Below are 21,344 nucleotides of genomic sequence, written 5' to 3' on the forward strand. Positions count from 1 at the left end.
ATCGCCCCGGCCAGTGGCTGTGTTGGTCGGAGCATCCTCCCTCCCCAGCCCGGCCCCCGTGCACCGAAAGGTCACGACTTCCATTCCGGGTCAGGCACAAGCCTGGGGGGGGGGGGGTTCAATCCCTAGTCGGGCGCCAAGTGGAAGCCATAGATGGATGTTTCTCTCTCGTCTCTCTCTCCCTCCCTTTCTCTCTCTCTCTCTCTCTCTCTCTCTCTCAAGTCAATAGAAGCATATCCTCATGTGAGGATTAAAAAGAATTGTGCCAACCTGTGTTCCTGCAGTCAGGCTGAGTGGGCGTCTGTCCAGCTGTTTGGGCTGACGACACATAGTGATTCCGACTAGAGGAGTGCGATTCTTTTCTAAAATGGACACGTTTTTATTGATTTTAGGGAGGAAGGGAGAGGGAGCGAGAGAGAGAAACATCAACGAGAGAGAATCATGGATCGCTGCCTCCTGCACGCCCCACACTGGGGATGGAGCCCTCAGCCCAGGCCTGTGCCCTGACCGGGAATCGAACCGTGACCTCCGGGTTCCTGGGTCGATGCTCAGCCCCCGAGCCACGCCGGCCGGGCAGGAACACATTTCTTTATTATTTTTTTTTTTTAAAAAGAAAGCATATTCATCACAAACTGAAACCTAACACAATTCCCTTCATTTCTCTATCCTCGCGGCATTCCCCCGCCGCCTCCAGGTGTGTGACCTGCACCAGGGTCAAAGCTACGTCTTCCGAGTGCGGGCGGCGAACGCCAGCGGCGTGGGGAAGCCGTCGGACCCGTCGGAGCCGGTGCTGCTGGAGGCCAGGCCGGGTGAGCTGGGACGGATGGCAGGCTTCGGGCGCGGGGGCCCCGAGTGACCCCGAGTTACGGCGTGAACGTGGACGGGCCGTGACAGGTTTGGAAGCGGTTGGAGGGCGGGGACACAGAGCAAGTTCTCAGGGCCGCGGGCTCTCCCGCTGGGACAGGCGAGGGCACGCTGGGTCCGGTGGGCGGCGGCGGGACCCTCCTTGGACGTTGGACCAGCGTGAGCACGTGATGGCGGCTTTCCCTCACCGGGGTCTGCGAGGAAATGACGCGGCCTGGTGGTTTTCGGTTGCAAGCGAGGAGGCCAGGAGGTGGCCCCGCAGGGACCGGGGACGTGCTTCTTTGTTTTTAGTTTTAATTTATTTTTAATTTTTTAAAAAAAATATATTTTATTGATTTTTTACAGAGAGGAAGGGAGAGGGACAGAAAGTCAGAAACATAGATGAGAGAGAAACATTGACCAGCTGCCTCCTGCACACCCCCCACTGCCCTTGACCGGAATCGAACCTGGGACCTTTCAGTCCGCAGTCCAATGCTCTATCCACTGAGCCAAACCGGTTCTGGCAGTTTTAATTTATTTTGTGAATCCTCACTCATAGATTTCTTCAGAGCAGCGGTTCTCAACCTTTTCAATGCTGCGACCCACAGGTTGAGAACCGCTCGCAGGGTCGCCTAAGCCCATCGGAAAACACAGATATTTACATTACGATTCATAACAGTAGCAACATTACAGTTATGAAGTAGCAACGAAAATAATGTTATGGTTGGGGGTCACCACAACACGAGGAACTGTGTTAAAGGGCCGCGGCATCAGGAAGGTTGAGAACCACTGCTCTAGAGGGAGAGGGAGAGACGGAGAGAGAAACCCTGATGTGAGAGAGACACATCGATGGGTTTCCTCCCGCTGGCGACCCACACGGGGCCAGGGATTGAACCTGCACCCAGGCCCGTGCCTTTGACCGGAAGTGGAACCTGAGGCCCCTCGGTCTGAGGGCCGGTGGTCTAACCACTGAGCCCCCGGCCAGGGCCAGGGTGTGCTTCTGGGGGTGATGGGAGCTCCCGGGATGCGGAGGAGGCGTCCGAGCTTGAAGGGGTAGAGCCGGCTGGAGGGGCAGGGGTCCCTCACCCTCCTCTCCCTGGGCATCGGCTGCAGGGATTCGCCCGGCTCTGTGCCTCCCGTCGCCCCGTCGCCCCGTCGCCCCGTCTGCCCGACCAGCAGCCTCTGTGAGCCTGTTCTCAGCCCCTCACCCAGAGGCGGGGCGTCTCCTCCATCCCAGTCCTCGGAGGTGATTCTCCCCGGCCGGGAAGAGGGGTCCAGGTGTCCATCTTGGTCAAAAAATAAAAAATGACCAAAAAGCCTCCTCTTTCCTCTCGAAAAGGCTGGGCCGAAAGGAGCAGAGGAGCCGGGGCGGTGGGGGGGGGGGGGGACGGGGAGGGGTTCCCTGGTGTGGCCGTGCCGCCTGGGCCCTGGAGCGGCCAGGGGTTGAGCTCAGAGAGAGAAGGATCTTCGGGGCCGGGAGTGACAGCCCCCAAGGTCACCCCGCTGTCCTGAGCGCAGGAACGTGGTGACTTAGAACACACCGCAAAGCCCCCCTCCCCTCCCCCGTCCGTGTGCGGCCCCATCCGTGTGCGGCCCCCATCCGTGTGCGGCCCGCGGTCCGTGTGCGGCTGGAGCGGTCGGCTCTCCCCGGCCGTCATGCCCTGGGTGGACGGTGAGCAAAGCGGACGACTCTCTGTCGCTGTCAGGCCCCGGGTCAGGCCCCCGGTCAGGCCCCCGGTCAGGCCCCCGGTCAGGCCCCCGGTCAGGCCCCCGGTCAGGCCCCCGGGTCAGGCCCCGGGTCAGGCCCCCGGGTCAGGCCTCTCCGAGAGGAGGCCCCCGGGCAGCGTGTCCCTCCGTCCGCGGGGTCAGCTCGGTCCCCGCTCCGCAGGCACGAAGGAGGTCAGCGCCGGGGTGGACGAGCAGGGCAACATCTACCTGAGCTTCGACTGCCCCGAGGTGACCGACGCCTCCCGGTTCACCTGGTGCAAGGCCTACGAGGAGATCGCCGACGAGGACAGGTTCCAGGTGGAGACCGTCGGGGACCAGTAAGTCGCCGCGGCGGGCGGCGGCCGCGACCCCTTCGGCACGGGCGCGCGGGCGTCCTGACGCCGTCTGCTTGCCCGCAGCTCGAAGCTGTACTTGAAGAGCCCGGAGAAGGGGGACCTGGGGACCTACTCGGTGTCCGTGAGCGACACGGACGGGGTGTCGTCCAGCTTCGTGCTGGATGAAGCAGGTACGGCGTGCGGGGCGGCGGCTCTTCCGAGGCTGGGCTCTGAGGCCCGAGGCGGTTTCCTTGGGAAAAGGGGGTGTTTGTGGGAGGCGGGGTGGGGGCCGTGCAGAGAAGCCCACGTTCACTGTGGAAGTGACACCAGCGCTCGGGCCTGTCCGCGTCCTGCGCTCGGCAGCTTGGGCAGCAGGGGGCGCACTGGCGCGCACGTCCCTACATGGATGCCAGGCCCACACGGAGCGAGGGGCCTCCCAGTCCGCCCACCGTCCGGTAACGGGAAAGAGGAAGCACGCCTGTGCGTGTCTCCGTGTGAAAGCCTTTAACGGCCGTGGCGGGTCTCCCTCCCGCACAGGGGGCGACGCTGAAGGAGGACCGGCCCTCCGATCACCGAGACCCGGGAGGGGCAGTGGCTCCTGTGGGTCACGGGCCGAGCTCAGGCGGATTCGCTCCTGCCTGGTCACTCACCTGTCCGACCCTCACCTGCCTGTTCCTCGGGGAGGGCCAGCCGCACCGGTCCTTTTTTTAAAAAAATGTTTTTATTGATCTCAGGGAGAGGGAGGGAGAGGAAGAGAGAGAGAAACATCCGTGATGAGAGAGAATCATGGATCGGCTGCCGCCTGCACGCCCCACACGGGATGAGCCCACATGGGTTCTGACCGGGAATCGAACCGTGACCTCCTGGGTCATAGGTCGGTGCTCGGCCACGGAGCCAGGCCTGCCGGGCAGGGCACCGTTTCTGTAAGAGCACCGTCAGGGAGGTGGGCGGACGGGCAGCAGGGGACAGGCCCCCCGGGTCTCCACAGCGCTGAGGCCCAGGCCTGGGCTGCGATGCCCGCCCTCTGCCCGCCCTCCTGGAGCAGGAGGCCCGCTCAGCAGCTGCACGTGGTTGGCGGTGCTAAGAGCTGGTCCTCAGGAGGCCGGACCCAGGACGGGGGCAGGGACGGGGCGGGGGCGGTTTGGGGAGGGGGCAGGATGTTCCGGGCCGGAGGCCGCATTGTGGTGGCCGCAGGCGCCTGCAGGGAAGTCGGGCGGCTCCTGTGAGTTTCACAGGACTCAGCAGGGGTAGGGGGTGCCCTGTCTGCTTCCCGGGGTGCACTGTGTGCCGGCCCTGGATCCTGCTCTCCAAGCTGCCTCTTCTGACCCCAATGCAGTGGTCCTCAGATACCCCCAAACATGCTGAGAAAATCCTGGAAGGCGCCCCTCTGCACCGCTCCAGAGGTGACAGGCGGCGCTGAGCCTGGCCTGAGCTCGTTGCCAGGGAGACGGTCCCCGCATCCTTGATAGTGAGCGGGGTGCACAGCCGTCAGGGACAGCGGGCGGGCTCAGCCCCTGGTCTGTGGCCGACCCTCCGGAGCCCTGATTGGGGGGGGGGGGGAGGGGGTCCAGCCGCCAGCCCGGCCCCGGCTGCTCCCCTCCGTCAGGAACACGCGCTCACACGGGCTTGTGGCCGGATCTCCTCCTGAACCCCCGCTGGGAGGGAGGGAGGGAGGGAGGGAGGGAGGGAGGGAGGGCGGCGGGGGGCTGGGGCCTTCCTCTTTGGAACTCCGGCCTCCCAGGAGCAGTGCGCCCCACGGAGGGAGGGGTCCTGGTGGGGACACCTGGCGGGGCTCCCGGGCCAGAGGCGCTGAGGGCGCTCAGAGGGGGCGGCAGCCGGCACCACCGGACCCTTCGCAGCCGGGCCAACCCGAGGGCAGCGCTCCTGTGGAATGAGCAGACCCGGGGCAGACCTCTCTCCAGGGCCTGACCGCGCCCCACCCCACGCCCCTGCACCCCACGCCCCTGCACCCCACGCCCCTGCACCCCACGCCCCTGCACCCCATGCGCCACCCACACGCCACGCCCAGTCAGGCCCTGTCCACATCTGGCCCCGCCCCCACACCCGCCCACACCTGGCCCTGCCCACATGCCCCGCCCAGTGCCCCGCCCCACGCCCCCACAATGCTCCCGCCCATTCGCCCCACCCACACGCCACGCCCAGTCAGGCCCCGCCCATATCTGGCCCCGCCCACACCCACATGCCCGCCCACACCTGGCCCCGCCCACACGCCCCGCCCACACACGCCCCGCCCACCAGCTGGGCCCTCGCAGGTCTGCGGTCCGTGGTCAGTGGGCGCTTCCTCCGCGGGGGCTTCCTCCGCGTCCTCCGTCCAATGTGGGCGCTCCGCCGGGCAGCCTCCTGACCCGTGCACCGTGGGAACGGGGTCCGCGCCCACGGCACGTTCTCTTCCTTGCAGAGCTCGACCGTCTGATGGCGCTGAGCCACGAGATCAAAAACCCCAGTGAGTGAGCCTGTGGGGGGGGGTGGGGGGCCGCCGGCTTTGTGTGTGGGGGCCCCTCTCCTCAGCCCCAGGCCGGCCACCTGCTCACTTAAAACCAGCGCCAGCTTTGACTGCGGCTCGCAGAAACGTTCATGGCGTGGCGAGTTTTGAATTTGGGGTTCAGGGTGGCTGCCGGCCGAGGGGAGCCTCGGTTGCTGGATCCCACGGGACGCAGAGTGCACCCTCGGGGGCAGGGGACCCCGAGAAGGCTGCCCGCCCGCATGTCCGGACGTGGGCCGCCTGGAGCGGGGCCTTCCGTTTCTGGGTTCGCAGCCCCCGCCCCCCGGGCTCCCTGCCGGGGCGTCCCCAGCAGCAGGACCGCCTGCTGAGCGCCCCCTCCCCGCAGCCGTCCCGCTCAAGTCCGAGCTGGCCTACGAGGTGTTCGAGCACGGCCAGGTCCGCTTCTGGCTGCAGGCCGAGCAGCTGTCCCCCGACGCCGGCTTCCGGTTCGTGATCAACGACCGGGAAGTCTCCGACAGCCCGGTGAGTGCGTGTGTGTGTGTGAGCGTGTGTGTGAGTGTGTATATGTGTGTGTATGTGAGTGTGTGCACACACAGGTGTATGCATGTATGAGTGAGCATGTGCGAGTGTGTGTATGTGTGCGTGTGTGTGTACGTGTGCATATGTGTGTGCGTGGGTGAGTGTGCACCTGTGTGCGATTGTGCATGTGTGTGTGCAAGTGTGTATGTGCGAGTATATATATGTGTGCATGCACACACGTGTATGTGTGTGTACACAAGTGTGTGTATGTGAGTGTATATTGACTACATGTGAGTGTGTGCACACACAGGTGTATGTGTGTGTATGAGTGAGCATGTGTGATTGTGTTTATGTGTGCACACATGTGCGAGTGTGTGCTTGTGCATGCGTGTGTGCGAGTGTGTGCGAGTGTATATATAAGTGTGCGTGCACACACGTGTGTGTGAGTGTGTACACAAGTGTGAGTGTGTATGTGTGCATGTGTGCACATGCTTCTCTCTGTGTATGTGCGAGTGCATGTAGTGTGTGCCTGTGTGTGAATGTGTGTATGTGTGAATGTATGTGCATGCGTACATGTGTGTATGTGTGTATGTGCGTGTGTATGAGTGTCTGTGTCTGTGAGTGTGCCTGTGCGTGTGCGCACACATGTGCCCTGGCTCCCCAGCGGCCAGCTTTGCTTTGGTGAGTCCCTGGCCCAGGCGCCCTTGCGTGTGTCTGCGCTGCGTGTGTCTGCGCCCCGTCTGCCCTGTGGGAAGTGGGGTGTGGAAGGCCGGCAGGGTGGACGAGAGGTTGGCTCTGCGTGGTGGGAGGGCAGGTCCGGGTCAGACAGGCGGTCGGGCTCGGTCCGGCCTGTGGGAATTGTTGTGACCGTCTGTTTCGGAGATGTCCAGCCTGGTTCTGTGAGCAGGTTCCGGTTCTGGCTGGTGCCGTGGGGACCAGGGCATGGATGTGGGCCAGGGCCGTGGAGAGCGGCCACGAGGCACTCTCTGCCCTCCCCCGGTCCCTGCCCCTCCCCCGGTCCCTGCCCCTCCCCCGGTCCCTGCCCCTCCCCCGGTCCCTGCCCCTCCCCCGGTCCCGGCGGCTCCCCCGCAGCGCTGGGCAGGGGCGTGGAGCGGCCGCAGGCGCCGTTGGCTGTGCTGCGAGCACCGGCCCCGCTGGCGTTGAGGAGCGAGGCTTGCGGTGACGGCCGTTCCCCGGCTGCGGAGCCCTGGGGCTTCCGCTCCTCTAACCGGCCCCCGGGCCCCGGGAAGGCGCAGCTGCTGGGCGGACCTTAGCTGTCCGTCCGGTGGTGAGCGTGGGGCCCCGGACCCCGTCCTTCCTCCTCTGCCCGGTTCACGACGCCCCGTCTTCCGTGTCCCTGGCGGCCTGCCCTCCCCGCTGAGCCCCAGACACCGCGTCCACGTGTCGTGTGCACAGACACCCACGGAGCGTGGCGGTGGCTGCGGTCACTCCGTGGCGGCCCGCCCGCCGCTCCTCCGAGCCGGGCTCCCGCTCCTGTCCATTCGGAGCTTCGTCAGACGACGGTGTCGGGCAGAGACCTGGGTGGACAGAGGTCACGTGCTGCTCCGCTTCCCCTCCCCCTCCCCACGCGACAGAGACCCCCTCCCGCCTGCGCAGTGGGCCTGGCTCGCCGTCCTCCCGCGCAGGGAGGCCGACGGGCAGCACCCGGGCCAGGGCGCGTGCGGGTCGCCTCGGCAGCGGTCTCGCCGTGAGCGGGTGGAATTGGGGGGGATGGCGCGTTCCCTGCGGAACATCCTTCGATGCGAGGTTCCCAGCCGCTGCCGAGCGCTTGCCCCACGCGCCGCGGTCCCTGCCACCTGCGGCCCGTGGGCGGAGGCTGTGCTAGTCCACGTCCTCAGCCGCTCCGGGCGACTCTGCCGTGCGAGCCGCATAAAAGCCCGTGACGCACCTTAGCCTCGTGGGGCTCCCCCTGCATGAGGGCGCGGGCGGAGCCTCGTTATGCCTGGGACCTGCGCGTGGCTGCGGCAGGATCACCGAGGAGCGAGAGGCCCTGAGGCGGGACCCTTCCTGGGGTCCCCGCCCTCCTCCGACCCCCGGGAGCGGTCAGGGCCTGGGCAGAGGCTGCGGGAGCCTAAGGTTGTGCGAGGGAGTTCGCGGGGAGTGGGGGACGTGTAGGTGCTGGAACCGCACACGCCTTCCTCCTGCCTCTTCCGGAAAGATCTCTGTCCCTCACCGAGGCTTCTCGCCCAGGGGGGCGCCCGCTCGGAAGCCGTGGCTCAGGGTCCCGGGAGAGGAGGGCGCTGTGCGGGTGGCTGTGTGTGGCTGCATGTGCGTCTGTGTTCTTTGCCCCACGCGTTCGATGGTGTCAGGTTTGGTGCGGGTCTGGGGGTGCGTGTCTGCTGGCCGCCCCCGCCCCCATACACACAGGCCTGGGGTTCCCCCGAGGGCACATCTGTGTCCGGTATTTGGTGTCCGGTTCGCGGTGGGTTTAGTGGATCCATTTCATTGTGCTTTCGTGTGTCCGATCCCGAGGCTGAGCTGAGGCACGGGAGTCTCACCGCGGGTCCTGTCTCCTTCGTGGCTTCCAGACGCACAAAATCAAGTGCGACAAGTCGACCGGCATCATCGAGATGGTGATGGACCAGTTCACCGTGGAGAACGAGGGCACCTACACGGTGCAGATCCACGACGGCAAGGCCAAGAACCAGTCCTCCCTGGTGCTCATCGGAGACGGTAGGCCGCCGGGCGCGCCCGCGGGAGGACTCAAGGCCCCTCCTGTTGGCCGGAAAACGCGTCTCACGTCCTCCCCTCCTGTGGAATGTAGCGTTCAAGGCCGTCCTGGACGAGGCTGAGTTTCAGCGGAAAGAATTCCTCAGGAAACAAGGTGGGTGTCGGCCCGCCCGCCCACAGGGCGCGCGGGGCCCAGGGTCAGGGTTGGAGCGTTCCGTTAGGCCAACGCCGCGAGCCCCGGCGGCTCGATGCGGTCCCGGGGCCAGGGCTCCGGCGTCCCGGCTCTGGGCACTGGGGCCTCTTCTGTCCGTGGCCCTTTCCCCAGGAACTTGCTGTTTTACTTACAACCAGGGGGACGTTTTAACTTTCACCTGTTTTAGCTGCCAACAGTCCATGTTAAATACATTGTTTTTAAAAATGCATGTCACTAGATACAAAGTAAAATGGATAAATTTCAGAGCCTGAAAAATAACGCAAGGGCTTACTTTTTTAATGGGATGTTTATGGGGGATTTCTCTGCCTTTTGAAAAACATTAGAATACGGGTTATAAAATATACCATCAGGGAGTTCTTTTTAAGTTCGTTGTTTTTAGTTATTTTTATTTTTAACAGTCAAAAATACTTTGTTTTCCCCCTTTCTGCATTATGAACTTTTTAACTTTGCAGGATATGTTTATTGGAAGAATTCAGTAAATACTTCCCGTATCTGCCTTGCATGTTTGTGTTGAATGGGCTAATGACATTGCTATCAGTGTATGAATTACTTCTAAGTTTCCTTTAAATGAGCACACTAATTTAAAAGACAGACAGATCCTCGTTTGAATTGAGAATGTGATGTGTTCACGACGTGGCTAGGCCAAGCTGCGTCTTCGTCGCCTCACCCCTGCTCACCTCCATGGCCGTCGGCCGCAGTGGGCAGGTGCCTGGGGAGGAAGGAGGGTTCCGCCTGCTTTCTGAAGAGCGGAGGAGGCGATGGTGGCGGGAGAGGGAGCGGACCGTGCACACGTCGGTTTCAGAGCCTAGAAACGGGCTTTCCCGGTTCACACTGAACAGCTGCTTCCTTCTGCCTAAAATGCACACAAGTATACACACACACACACATCTACACAACACACACATACACACACATGTTTAAATGCATAAAACAGTCACATACCCGCACACACATGCATGCACACACATGTTCACACACACAACATGGGTACATATACTCACCCACACACACATGTGCACACACACATGCACACATACACATGTGTTACTATACAATGTAATTCCTTTTCACGCTGCCCCCCAGGCCCGCACTTTGCCGAGTACCTGCACTGGGACGTCACCGAGGAGTGTGAGGTCCGTCTGGTCTGCAAGGTGAGCGGCCGGGAGGAGCGCGGCTCTCCCTCAGGGCGCCGGGCCTGCAGGGAGCCGGAGGGTGAGCGCTCGGGGCGGGGTCTGGCGGGGCAGGCCGCACGCGCTGGGTCCCGTGGACGCTTCGGTCTGAGACTGTCAGCGTCGCCTGGGAAGGAGCCGCCCTCCGCGGGCCGGCCTGGGTGCCGTGCCTCCCTCCGTGGCGATGCGCCGGGATGTCACTGCCCAAGGAGCCGCCGCAGCCGGGGTCCTGGCCCTCGGAGAACGTTCCACGCGGTGACACTTCACACGCACTGCGCACGGCTCGTCCCATCGCCGCCATCGCGGTCACCGCTGGCCCGTCCCCTCCAGGGACTCGAGCAGGCCCTTCCTGGCAGGGCCAGGGCCTCAGAGACACGTTTGCCACCGTTCGGACCCACGGCCCTCCTCCCTGCAGGCGTTTCCCCTCGATTTTAGCGAGAGGGGAGGGGGAGGGTGAGGGAGGGGAGAGAGAGAGGGAGAGAGACGTCCATGTGAGAGCGGCACGCGCCCACCGTTGCCTCCTGCGCGCACCCGGACCGGGTACAGGCCTTGACTGGGACGTGAACCCGCGACCTTCGGGGGCGCGCAGCCGGCAGGCCGGAGCTCGCCGCCTCCGTCCGAGCGTCCGGGAACGCGGAGTCCTTCCCTCTGGGCCGGGGCTGGGCCGGCAGAGCCTCCGGCCCGGAGCCGGCGCCCCCCTGACCGGGCTCTGCCCCCAGGTGGCCAACACCAGGAAGGAGACCGTGTTCCGGTGGCTGAAGGACGACGCCCTGCACGAGCCGGAGAGCCCGCCGGACCTGGAGCGCGGCGTCTGCGAGCTGCTGCTCCCCAAGGTGCGCGCCCTGCCCGGAGCGCCGGCGCCAGAACGGCTCTCGGGGGCCGCCGGCCCTGCCCCGTCTCCGGGCTGCGGCCTGGTCTCCGTGGTTGGCAAAGGAAACCTGTCAGCAGGGATTCCATTTTGTTTCATTTTTAAAAAATGTTTTTATTGATTTCAGAGAGGAGGGGCGGGGGGGGGGGGGGGAGAGAGAGAAACATCAGTGATGACAGAGCATCCTCGATCGGCTGCCTCTTCCTCTCCCCGCCCCGCCCCGCCCCACACTGGGGAGCGAGCCCCAACCCGGGCGTGTGCCTGACCTGGAATCGACCGTGACCTCCCGGTTCATCGGTCGACGCTGAGCCACGCGCCGCGGGCCGGGCAGCAGGGCCTCCGCTGCGTGTGGTGACCCTCCTCTCACCCCACACGGCGTGCTCCCCACAGCTGTCCAAGAAGGACCTCGGGGAGTATAAGGCGACCCTGAAGGACGACAGAGGCCAGGACGTGTCCACCCTGGAGATCGCCGGCAAAGGTACAGGCCGCCTCTCCGTCCCGCCGAGGGGAAACCCATTTTACCCCGGGAGCGGGTGCGGGCCCTTCGCCCCGTCCGGGCCGTGGCACGCACTGCAGTTTAGCAGCCGCCGCGAGAGGAACGAGGTCTGTCCTTGCGCCGCGCGTGGGGCGGTGCCGCGTGTGGAATACCGCGTGGCAGTCCCGTGGGTCGCTGCCATGTCACCGCAGGCCCTCGCAAGACAGCGGGGCTCTCCCGGGCCTGGCGTGGCCGTGGCGGGGTCTGCGAGCAGACGGTTCCGGTCCGGCCGGACTCGGGGGGCGCGGGACGTGCTTGTCCTTGATTACGAAGTGGACGGGGTGGTTGGAGCGACCCCGCCCCGCCTTTGTGGACACAAACCGCCGCTTCAGGGCGTCACTTTCAAACGCACGTGGCGATGTCCCGTGTCCACGTAATGACACGCGAGAGGGCCGCGCCGGTTCGGTGACGTGCGGTAACCGTGCGTCTGCTCTCTCCGGCAGTGTACGAGGACATGATCTTGGCGATGAGCAGAGTCTGCGGTAAGTCGGTGCCGTCTCGTGTCGGGGTGGTTTGGGTGGGAGCGTCACTGTCCGGGGAGGTGGGGGGGACCCAGGCGCCCGCCCTCAGGGGCCCCGGCGCGGTGGCAGCGCAGCCAGCTGGCGGCGCCCGCGGGCTCCTCAGCGTGGTGTTTGGTTTGTTTTACGAGCCCTGCTCGCCCCACGCTCCCCGCGGGGGCAGTGCCGCCACGGCTGTGTGCTTTCCGTGGGAGCGGACGGAGAAGGAGGACCGAGGGGCCACGGAGCAGGAGGCGTCCCCTTAACTAGAGCTGGCGAGTCGGATGGGGGAGCCCACTGGCTTTAATTATTATTATCTTCTTCCCTTTTCGTTAAGTGGACTGGGGAGATGTTGATCTACATGCTCATGCAGGTGTGGGTTCTGTAATGGGATCCGTTACACCCCGTGCCCCCACCCCAGGGGGCCCATGGACGTTGCAGAATCTTAGGAGAGACCACGTGAGTGTCCCGGTGGCAGCCATGTCCCCGGGGACGGGGCAGTGAGCTCTCCGTCACCCAGTGAGTTCCCAGCCGGTCGAGGGGCACCTGACCGCCTGGCCCCTCGGACGCTCGCGATCCCGGTAACTCACGTAGGGGTCTCTCCTCACCGCCCACAGGCGTTCCTCACTCACCGGTCCCTCACCTTGGCCGCTCCTCCGATGTACAGGGCTCTCCAGAGCGTGCGGCTCCCCGAGGGGCCCGGCCCACAGGACACGCCTGGACTCTGAGTGTGGGTGGGACCCGGGAATTCTAACCCGGAGCGCAGACACCGGCTGACGGAGCGGGTGCCTCGGCGCCAGCATGGGAACGGACTTCCCTCCGTGGGCGGCGTGGACGGTGGTCTGTGTGGCGAAATGCTGGTTGGAAAGAGGAGACGTGCCCCATGCCCTCAGGACGACGGCCGCGTACGGGGCCGTTGACGTAAAACCAGGCGGAGGGCAGGCCTCCCGGCACCGCGTCTGGTCGGCAGCGCTCCGGGCGCCGGGCCTGTGGCCTGTCCCGTCGGCGGTGTCCGGCCGGCTTGGGTTCTGGATCAGTGAACACAGCACTTCCCGGTCACAGTGCAGTCCACGCGCTTCCCTCCTGGTCACACGCTGAGCTAAGGGCAGGCACGACTCTCTCCTCACCGTGTTCAGTGGGCACGTCCAGTGATTCCGGCATGGCCGAGGCTTGTTTGACGAATGACTGTGGCAGGGGACCAGCGTGAGGATCTGGGCTGACAGACAGACGCACGGGAGTGGGAGCGCGTCTGCGCCGCTGGGCGAGGACCTGCCTACAGCGCTGTCCCCCCTGACGTGGCTCCCGATCACATGGCTCCCGCTCACGTGGTCCCCCACGTGGCTCCCACTCACGTGGCTCCCGCTCACGTGGCAGGCTGTGTTTGAGATCTGAGTGTGTCTCGCTCTCTGCAGGCTTGTCTGCTTCTCCTCTGAAGATCCTCTGCACCCCAGACGGAATCAGACTGCAGTGCTTCATGAAATACTTCACCGAGGAGATGCGAGTGAACTGGTACCACAAGTAAGTCCCAGAGCTGTGGACGGGCCGTCCGAGGCGAGGACCAGGGCAGTGCCCGCGCCCTCAGCCCCTGGAGTTCGGAGAAACAGTGACAGGCCTGGCATGGGCAGGGCGGGGGCAGGAGGCAGGTACGGACATGCCTGACGGGGTCAGAGAGCAGTTCCTGCACCCTCTCGGTGTGGACACGTGGCGTGGGCACTCAGCGGAGAGCCAGTCCAGGAAGAATAAGCCCAGAACCACATCCCGCGTGTCCGCCTGCTGCCGTCCCGGAGGCAGCCTGCAGAGAGGTCCGCAGTGAGCCCAAGGCTCACGCTGGGAGGAGGGCAGCCGGGGCCTGTGTGCGGAGCGGCGTTCCTGTCCCAGCGCTCCCGGCCTCCCCAGGCGGGGTGCCCCTGGGAAAACCCTCCTGACGGTCATGATGGAGTTAGCACTCGCCCAGGCTGTCGCCCCGCCCGTGGGGGCCGGCTCTCTCCCGCCACCCCCAGCTCGTCCCCAACACTCGTCAGAGCCCCAGGTCTCCGGGAGAGGACCCGGCGGGCACCAGGGCCTCAGGGAACCTGCTGGGCACCTGCCTTCCACCCCCCACACCCCGGTCTGACCCGAGGACACGGCGACATTGTCAGCTCAGCTGTCAGTGGGGTCCACGCACCAATGTCTTAAGCTCCTCCCGGATCCAGCCCGGTGCCTCCTCATGCCTTTATTTAATTTTATTTTTAATATATTCTTATTGATGTCAGAGAGAGAGGGAGAGGGGGATAGAAACATCAGTGATGGGAGAGAATCGGGGATCGGCTGCCTCCTGCACGACTGAGATTAAGCCCACAGCCAGGCCTGTGCCCTGACCGGGAATGGAACCCTGACCTCCTGGTTCGTAGGTCGATGCTCAGCCACGGAGCCACGCCGGCCGGGCCCCTCCTCCCGCCTTTGGATGGGCCACGTCCCCCATGACCTTTCCCAGGCGCACTCCGTGGCTGCGAGTCCCGTGTTTAGGGCGTCACGTGTGTGGGCGGATGGGGGGGAGCGCGGGCCCTGCTGGGGGGACCAGTGCTCTGGGCGTTTCCTGCCGAGATCGGCCGCCCGGCCGCCGTCCTCGATGTGACGCTCGGGCACGTGGACAGGGAGGCGTGCTGGTGTCTCGGGGCGTCCCGTGCTTTTCACAGCGTGGGACTCAGACCCGGGGTCGTCACGGGCCCCAGCCCAAGGGTCTCCTTTGGGAAAGTGCTAGAGGCAGCGTGTTTTTGTTGTTAATCCTCAGCTGAGGGTATTTTACCCCATTGCTCTGCAGAGAGAGTGAAAGGGAAGAAGGGAGAGGGAGAGGGAGAATGGGAGAAAGAGAGAGAGAGAGAGAGAGAGAGAGAGAGAGAGAGAGAGAGAGAGAGAGAGGTGAGAGAGACACATTGACTGGTTGCCTCCTGCATGCGTCCCACTGGGGTCAGGGAGCCAGCCCGCAGCCCAGGTACGTGCCCTTGACCGGGAATCGCACCTGCCACCCCTCCGTGTGGGCCGACACGAACCACCGAGACACTGGCCAGGGCTGGGCTCTGCCCTCCGTAAGGCTGAACGGCATTCCACCGAGCTTTGCTTGTCTGTCCGTCACCGGTGTGTGCCCACCGGCCGGCCGCTCACCTGGTGCCGGGGCCCTGCTGTCAGTCACCCCTCTGGGTTTAGATCCGGAAATGCAAATGCTACATCACATGTAATTAAAAAAATTTTTTTTGAGGAAAAAATGCCATACTGCATAGAGTACATTTTTAAAGATATATTTTTATTGATTTCAGAGAAGAAGGGAGAGGGAGGGGGAGAGAGAGAGAAACATCCATGATGAGAGAGAATCATTGACCAGCTGCCTCCTGCACGCCCCCCACTGGGGATGGAGCCCGCAACCCGGGCCTGTGCCCTGACCGGGAATCCAACTGTGACCTCCTGGTTCGGAGGTCGATGCTCAGCCACGGAGCCACGCCGGCCGGGCTGCATAGAGTACGTTAGAGTCCATTATGCTATGGCCAATGGCAATCCGTCTTTAAACACTAAGCGTTGTGTTTAATCTCAGACGGTGTTCGGGTCTGAGTGACGACGTGGAGAATACGTTACTAACGTCCCGAAGAACCGGTCCGACAGAGGCACGGGCCGGTCAGACACGGCTCCCGCCCACGCCGGCCGCTGCCCTCGGGGACCTGCGTGGCTGGATCTGGACTCACACGCGTCCCGCTGCCTTTTCTTGTCAGAGACGCTAAGATCGCGTCCAGCGAGCACATGCGGGCGGGCGGCAGCGAGGAGATGGCCTGGCTGCAGATCTGCGAGCCCACGGAGAAGGACAAGGGGAAGTACACCTTCGAGATCGCGGACGGCACCGACAACCACCAGCGCTCGCTCGACCTGTCCGGCCAAGGTCAGAGGCCTCCTCGCCTCAGGCCTGGCGCGTGGCGATGGTGTGGCCTGCGGGCGGGGAAGCCCTCTGGCGTGGGGATCCCACGGGGGGACATGGTTTCTGAGGAATCGGCCCGTTCGCGTGCTGCCGGTCCGTGTTCCTCGGAAAGAGGCGCCGCGGGCCCACGGCCAGGGAGCCCCGTTAGTGACGCTGCCGTGTTTCCTTGCAGCCTTCGACGACGCGCTGGCGGAGTTCCAGCAGCTCAAGTAAGACTCGCTCGCGGGTTAAGACGCCGCCGTCCAGGGTCCGGGGCCTCGCAGTTATTTTGCCGAGGGGCCTCGCTGGGCGCCCAGGGGACCGAGGCCTGTCCCTCCCTGGGCACTGGGTGCGAGCGGCAGTGTAAGCCGCTCTCTGCAGATGGCAGGCGCTCTCCGCACGGTGACCGTGTCTGCCAGCCACTGCCTGGAGTTGTGGGAACCCTGCGTGGTTTCAACGAGGAAAGTGATGAATTTCTTTTTTTTTTTTTTTTAAATATTTTTACTGATTTCAGAAAGGAAGGTAAATGGAGAGAGAAACATCAGTGATGAGAGAGAATCATGGATCGGCTGCCTCCTGCACACCCCCTACTGGGGATGGAGCCTGCAAGCCGGGCATGTGCTCTGACTGGGTATCGAACCCGGGACCTCCTGGTTCATAGGTCCACGCTCAGCCACGGAGCCACGGCGGCCGGGCAGTAACTTCAGATTTCTAAGTGTGTGTGAATTTTAGAGCATCCACACACACAGCCATGGCCCGCACCAGGTCACTCAGTGAATATCTGTCAATGGGTGAGTGGGTGACCAGGGTAAGGCAGAACCAGCATTTCCCAAAAGCTCTGAAACGCTCCAGTGCAACCCGAGGAATTCAGTGGAAAAGAAGTTTCTGTGACTCTGAGTCTGAATGTAAACCGCGTCTCAGCAGCTGAGAGACGGGGTCCCCCTCTCAAAGGGGCGGCGGGGCAGGGGAAAGGCGTGTCCTCCCGAGAGAAAGCAGGCGTCCCCCTCCCCTCCCCCCCAGCCGACCCCTCCCCTGCAGCAGGCGTCCCCCACCCCCCTTCACCCCAGCCGACCCCTCCCCTGTGGGATGTGTGTGGGTGCGTTTCCTCACGACTCTCTTCTGCTCTCCCCTCCCCCTTGACGTCCAGGGCAGCTGCGTTTGCAGAGAAGAGTAAGTACGGGCGATGGGAACAGGGCTTTTGCTGTGGGAGGGCAGAGGCCACGCCTTAGAGTGTCACCCCGTGTATTGGATGGCAACGGGCAGAGCTGCTCGCTCCCATTGGGCACCCGCCATGCCTCTCCCCACCTGCCCCCCTCACACCTGCCCCCTCACACCTGCCCCCTCACACCTGCCCCCTGACACCTGCCCCCTGACACCTGCCCTCTCACCCCTGCCCCCTCACCCCTGCCCTCCTCACACCTGCCCCCTCACCCCTGCCCTCCTCACCCCTGCCCCCTCACCCCTGCCCCCTCACCCCTGCCCCCCTCACACCTGCCCCCTCACACCTGCCCCCTCACACCTGCCCCCTCACCCCTGCCCTCCTCACACCTCCCCTTATCACAACTGCTCCCTCACACCTCCCCCATCACACCTGCCCTCCTCACACCTGCCCTCCTCACCCCTGCCCTCCTCACCCCTGCCCCCTCACACCTGCCCTCCTCACCCCTGCCCCCTCACCCCCTGCCCCCCTCACACCTGCCCCCTCACCCCCTGCCCCCCTCACACCTGCCCCCCTCACACCTGCCCCCTCACCCCTGCCCTCCTCACACCTGCCTCCTCACACCTGCCCCCTCACCCCTGCCCCCCTCACACCTGCCCTCCTCACCCCTGCCCCCTCACACCTGCCCTCCTCACCCCTGCCCCCTCACCCCTGCCCCCTCACCCCTGCCCCCTCACCCCTGCCCCCCTCACACCTGCCCCCTCACACCTGCCCCCTCACACCTGCCCCCTCACCCCCTGCCCCCCTCACACCTGCCCCCTCACCCCTGCCCCCCTCACACCTGCCCCCTCACCCCCTGCCCCCCTCACACCTGCCCCCTCACACCTGCCCCCTCACCCCCTGCCCCCCTCACACCTGCCCCCTCACACCTGCCCCCTCACACCTGCCCCCTCACACCTGCCCCCTCACCCCCTGCCCCCCTCACACCTGCCCCCTCACCCCTGCCCCCCTCACACCTGCCCCCTCACACCTGCCCCCTCACCCCTGCCCCCCTCACACCTGCCCCCTCACACCTGCCCCCTCACACCTGCCTCCTCACACCTGCCCCCTCACCCCCTGCCCCCCTCACACCTGCCCCCTCACCCCTGCCCCCCTCACACCTGCCCCCTCACACCTGCCCCCTCACCCCCTGCCCCCCTCACACCTGCCCCCTCACACCTGCCCCCTCACACCTGCCTCCTCACACCTGCCCCCTCACCCCTGCCCCCCTCACACCTGCCCCCTCACACCTGCCCCCTCACACCTGCCCCCTCACCCCTGCCCCCCTCACACCTGCCCTCCTCACACCTGCCCCCTCACACCTGCCCTCCTCACACCTGCCCCCTCACACCTGCCCTCCTCACACCTGCCCTCCTCACCCCTGCCCCCCTCACACCTGCCCCCTCACACCTGCCCCCCTCACACCTGCCCCCTCACACCTGCCCCCTCACCCCCTGCCCCCCTCACACCTGCCCCCTCACACCTGCCCCCTCACACCTGCCTCCTCACACCTGCCCCCTCACCCCTGCCCCCCTCACACCTGCCCCCTCACACCTGCCCCCTCACACCTGCCCCCTCACCCCTGCCCTCCTCACACCTGCCCCCTCACCCCTGCCCCTTCACCCCCTGCCCTCCTCACACCTGCCCCCTCACACCTGCCCCCTCACACCTGCCCCCTCACACCTGCCCTCCTCACACCTCCCCCCTCACACCTGCCCCCTCACCCCTGCCCCCCTCACACCTGCCCCCTCACACCTGCCCCCTCACCCCCTGCCCCCCTCACACCTGCCCCCTCACACCTGCCCCCTCACACCTGCCTCCTCACACCTGCCCCCTCACCCCTGCCCCCCTCACACCTGCCCCCTCACACCTGCCCCCTCACCCCTGCCCCCCTCACACCTGCCCCCTCACACCTGCCCCCTCACCCCTGCCCCCCTCACACCTGCCCTCCTCACACCTGCCCCCTCACACCTCCCCTTATCACAACTGCCCCCTCACACCTTCCCCCCTCACACCTGCCCCCTCACACCTGCCTCCTCACACCTGCCCCCTCACACCTTCCCCCCTCACCCCTGCCCCCCTCACCCCTGCCCTCCTCACCCCTGCCCTCCTGAGCCTCCAGCACCCCTGGCCACCTGTCCTCCTGCCACCACCCACCTGTTCTGTGTTGTTTGACGAGGCGGTCAGGCAGGGGTGGCTGCAGGAGGAGACTGAGAGGCTCAGGAAACAAGGTTCTGGGACAGGCCGGTGTGTTGGGGAGCACAGGGCTGGGGGTCCGGAGGAGAAGACAGGACTGGGGAGCTGACACGCCCTTGCTGGGCTTCCCTGGGCAGGCGGGCGGGGACACTCGGGGCGGCTGGACTGCACCATTGGGGGGCTTTGGGCCGTGGGCATGGTCCCTGGATGCCTGGCACGTGGGCCTGATCTCAGGCTCTGGATGGCTGGTGGGTGGATGGCAGGTCCCCCAGGTGCCCAGGCGTCTAGACCCCTTGCCCTGCAAGACTGAGTGATAGCCGGGCCTGTCCCCCTAGTTCAGCCCCGGGCGCCCCTCCTGCACCCTCAAAGGCCCGCTCACACCCCCGTCCCTCCCAGCCTCCCCAGCCTCCCCTCCGGTGCCGTCCTCCACCGAGTGGCTGTGTGCACCTGTATACAGCCGGAGCTCAGCGGGGCTGGAGGAGGGAGGACACCCTGCTGATGGTTTCTCAGCCGAGTCCCCTCCATTACAGATCGCGGCAAGGTGATCGGTGGCTTACCTGACGTGGTGACCATAATGGAAGGCAAGGTAAGGACGGACGGCAGGACCCGGGGCTCACGGCTCAGCCGTGCCTGCAGCCTGCAAAGGGCCACGCGGAGTGGGGCGTGTGCCTGTCACTCCGCCTCCGGGGACTGGGCTCCCCACCCCTCCTGCCGGCCCGCTGCCCCTGGTGGCCCTTGTGCTGATACCTGAGCCTACAAGCCCCGGGGTGGGGAGGCCACACTCACGCCCACCGGACGCACCTGCCCGCGTGAAGGCGGAGCCGCCCTCTGCGTGTGGAACCCCTCAGGCTCCAGGCCCTTTGGAACGTGACCGGGCGCTTCTTGCCGAGTGTTAACGGGCCCCTGTCGGCGGGATTGCTGCCGCCCAGCCGCCCCCCCCTCCGGCCTCAGCTCTAGCTCAGGGTCCCGGGACACAGAGCGGAGAGGACTTTATTCTCCGAACACCAAGGTGTGGCCCTCCTCCTGGGCCGCTGCCGAGCCCGTGCGAGGCTGAGCAGCTCGTGCTCCGGGCGGAGCCGTCGCTGGGACACTCACCGCGGCCCGGGCTCCGGCGGGTGTGGCTCCGTGTCGGTTGCTGCGCCCGGCGTGCTCTAAGTCCGTGCATCCTCTGGATTTGCCAGAGGCCCCGGGTCTGAATAGGAAGGAGATTGAGAAACATGCTAAAACGTCTGTAAAACGTGGGTATATTTAGTGACTTTCCAATTCTTTAGCCGCTTAGGCCAGGGGTGGGGGACGTCCGGCCCGCGGGCCGTACAAGGCTCTCGAAACCGTGTGGTCCGGCCCTGCGGAGGCATTAGGGCGAGCTGATGGGATGTTGGACCGAACGCAGAGGCCGATGTTTACGTGGATCATGTTGTTTGGCCCGAGAATGATGGTATAAGTACCCAGACGGCCGCGGCAGGAAAAAGGGTCCCCGTCTCAGGCCTAGGCCCTGGGTTACGGCTGAGGATGAATAGGAGGAGTTACCGCGGGTTTGCCTCACGAGCTGCTCTCGCTTGGGGACCCCTGGGGCCTGGCGTGGTGCTCACACGTGTAAAGAGCATGTTGACTCGATGGATGCTGTAAAGGACCACGATGAGGGTCAGTGCCATTCGGAGGGAATCTGACCTTCGTCTTCCTCCCTCTGCCCCCTTCCCTCCCGAAGACCTTGAACCTGACCTGCACGGTGTTCGGAAACCCCGACCCCGAGGTGGTGTGGTTCAAGAACGACAAGGACATCGAGCTCAGCGAGCACTTCTCGGTGAAGGTGGAGCAGGCCAAGTACGTCAGCATGAGCATCAAGGGCGTGACCTCCGAGGACTCGGGCAAGTACAGCATCAGCGTCAAGAACAAGTACGGCGGCGAGAAGATCGACGTCACGGTCAGCGTGTACCAGCACGGGGAGACCATCCCCGACGTGCCGCCGCCCCAGCAGGCCACGCCCAAGCTCATCCCCGCCTCCGCCTCCGGCCCGGCCCAGTGAGGCGGGCGCCCCCAGGCGGCGTGCCGTGTGCCGTGCCGTGTGCCGTGCCCAGTGCGTGTCGCCAGCTGAGTGACCCCACGCGTGGCCGGAGAGCGAGCCTGCGCCACGCGTGTTTAGCTTCGGCATTTGTTCAGTCTGGTTTAGGGCCCTCGGGGCGGGAAGCCGA

The 21,344-nt window shown here is 65.0% G+C and overlaps 1 protein-coding gene across 1 annotated transcript in view; it reads left to right on the forward strand.

Annotated features, from left to right (window-relative positions):
• MYOM2 (myomesin 2) overlaps positions 1–21,344 on the forward strand; it is a 58,247-nt gene extending 36,903 nt beyond the window's left edge. The window contains exons 20-36 of the mRNA XM_054720341.1: positions 695–809; positions 2,732–2,888; positions 2,970–3,076; positions 5,305–5,349; positions 5,735–5,871; positions 8,418–8,562; positions 8,654–8,713; positions 9,857–9,924; positions 10,662–10,775; positions 11,201–11,288; positions 11,789–11,827; positions 13,255–13,360; positions 15,583–15,746; positions 15,955–15,991; positions 16,909–16,931; positions 19,686–19,741; positions 20,861–21,344. Coding sequence (XP_054576316.1) covers positions 695–809; positions 2,732–2,888; positions 2,970–3,076; positions 5,305–5,349; positions 5,735–5,871; positions 8,418–8,562; positions 8,654–8,713; positions 9,857–9,924; positions 10,662–10,775; positions 11,201–11,288; positions 11,789–11,827; positions 13,255–13,360; positions 15,583–15,746; positions 15,955–15,991; positions 16,909–16,931; positions 19,686–19,741; positions 20,861–21,178 — 1,779 coding nt within the window. The 3' untranslated portion in view covers positions 21,179–21,344. The remainder of the gene's footprint in view (positions 1–694; positions 810–2,731; positions 2,889–2,969; positions 3,077–5,304; positions 5,350–5,734; positions 5,872–8,417; positions 8,563–8,653; positions 8,714–9,856; positions 9,925–10,661; positions 10,776–11,200; positions 11,289–11,788; positions 11,828–13,254; positions 13,361–15,582; positions 15,747–15,954; positions 15,992–16,908; positions 16,932–19,685; positions 19,742–20,860) is intronic.

This window comes from Eptesicus fuscus, chromosome 8 (assembly GCF_027574615.1).
Source record: "Eptesicus fuscus isolate TK198812 chromosome 8, DD_ASM_mEF_20220401, whole genome shotgun sequence".
NCBI lineage: Eukaryota > Metazoa > Chordata > Mammalia > Chiroptera > Vespertilionidae > Eptesicus > Eptesicus fuscus.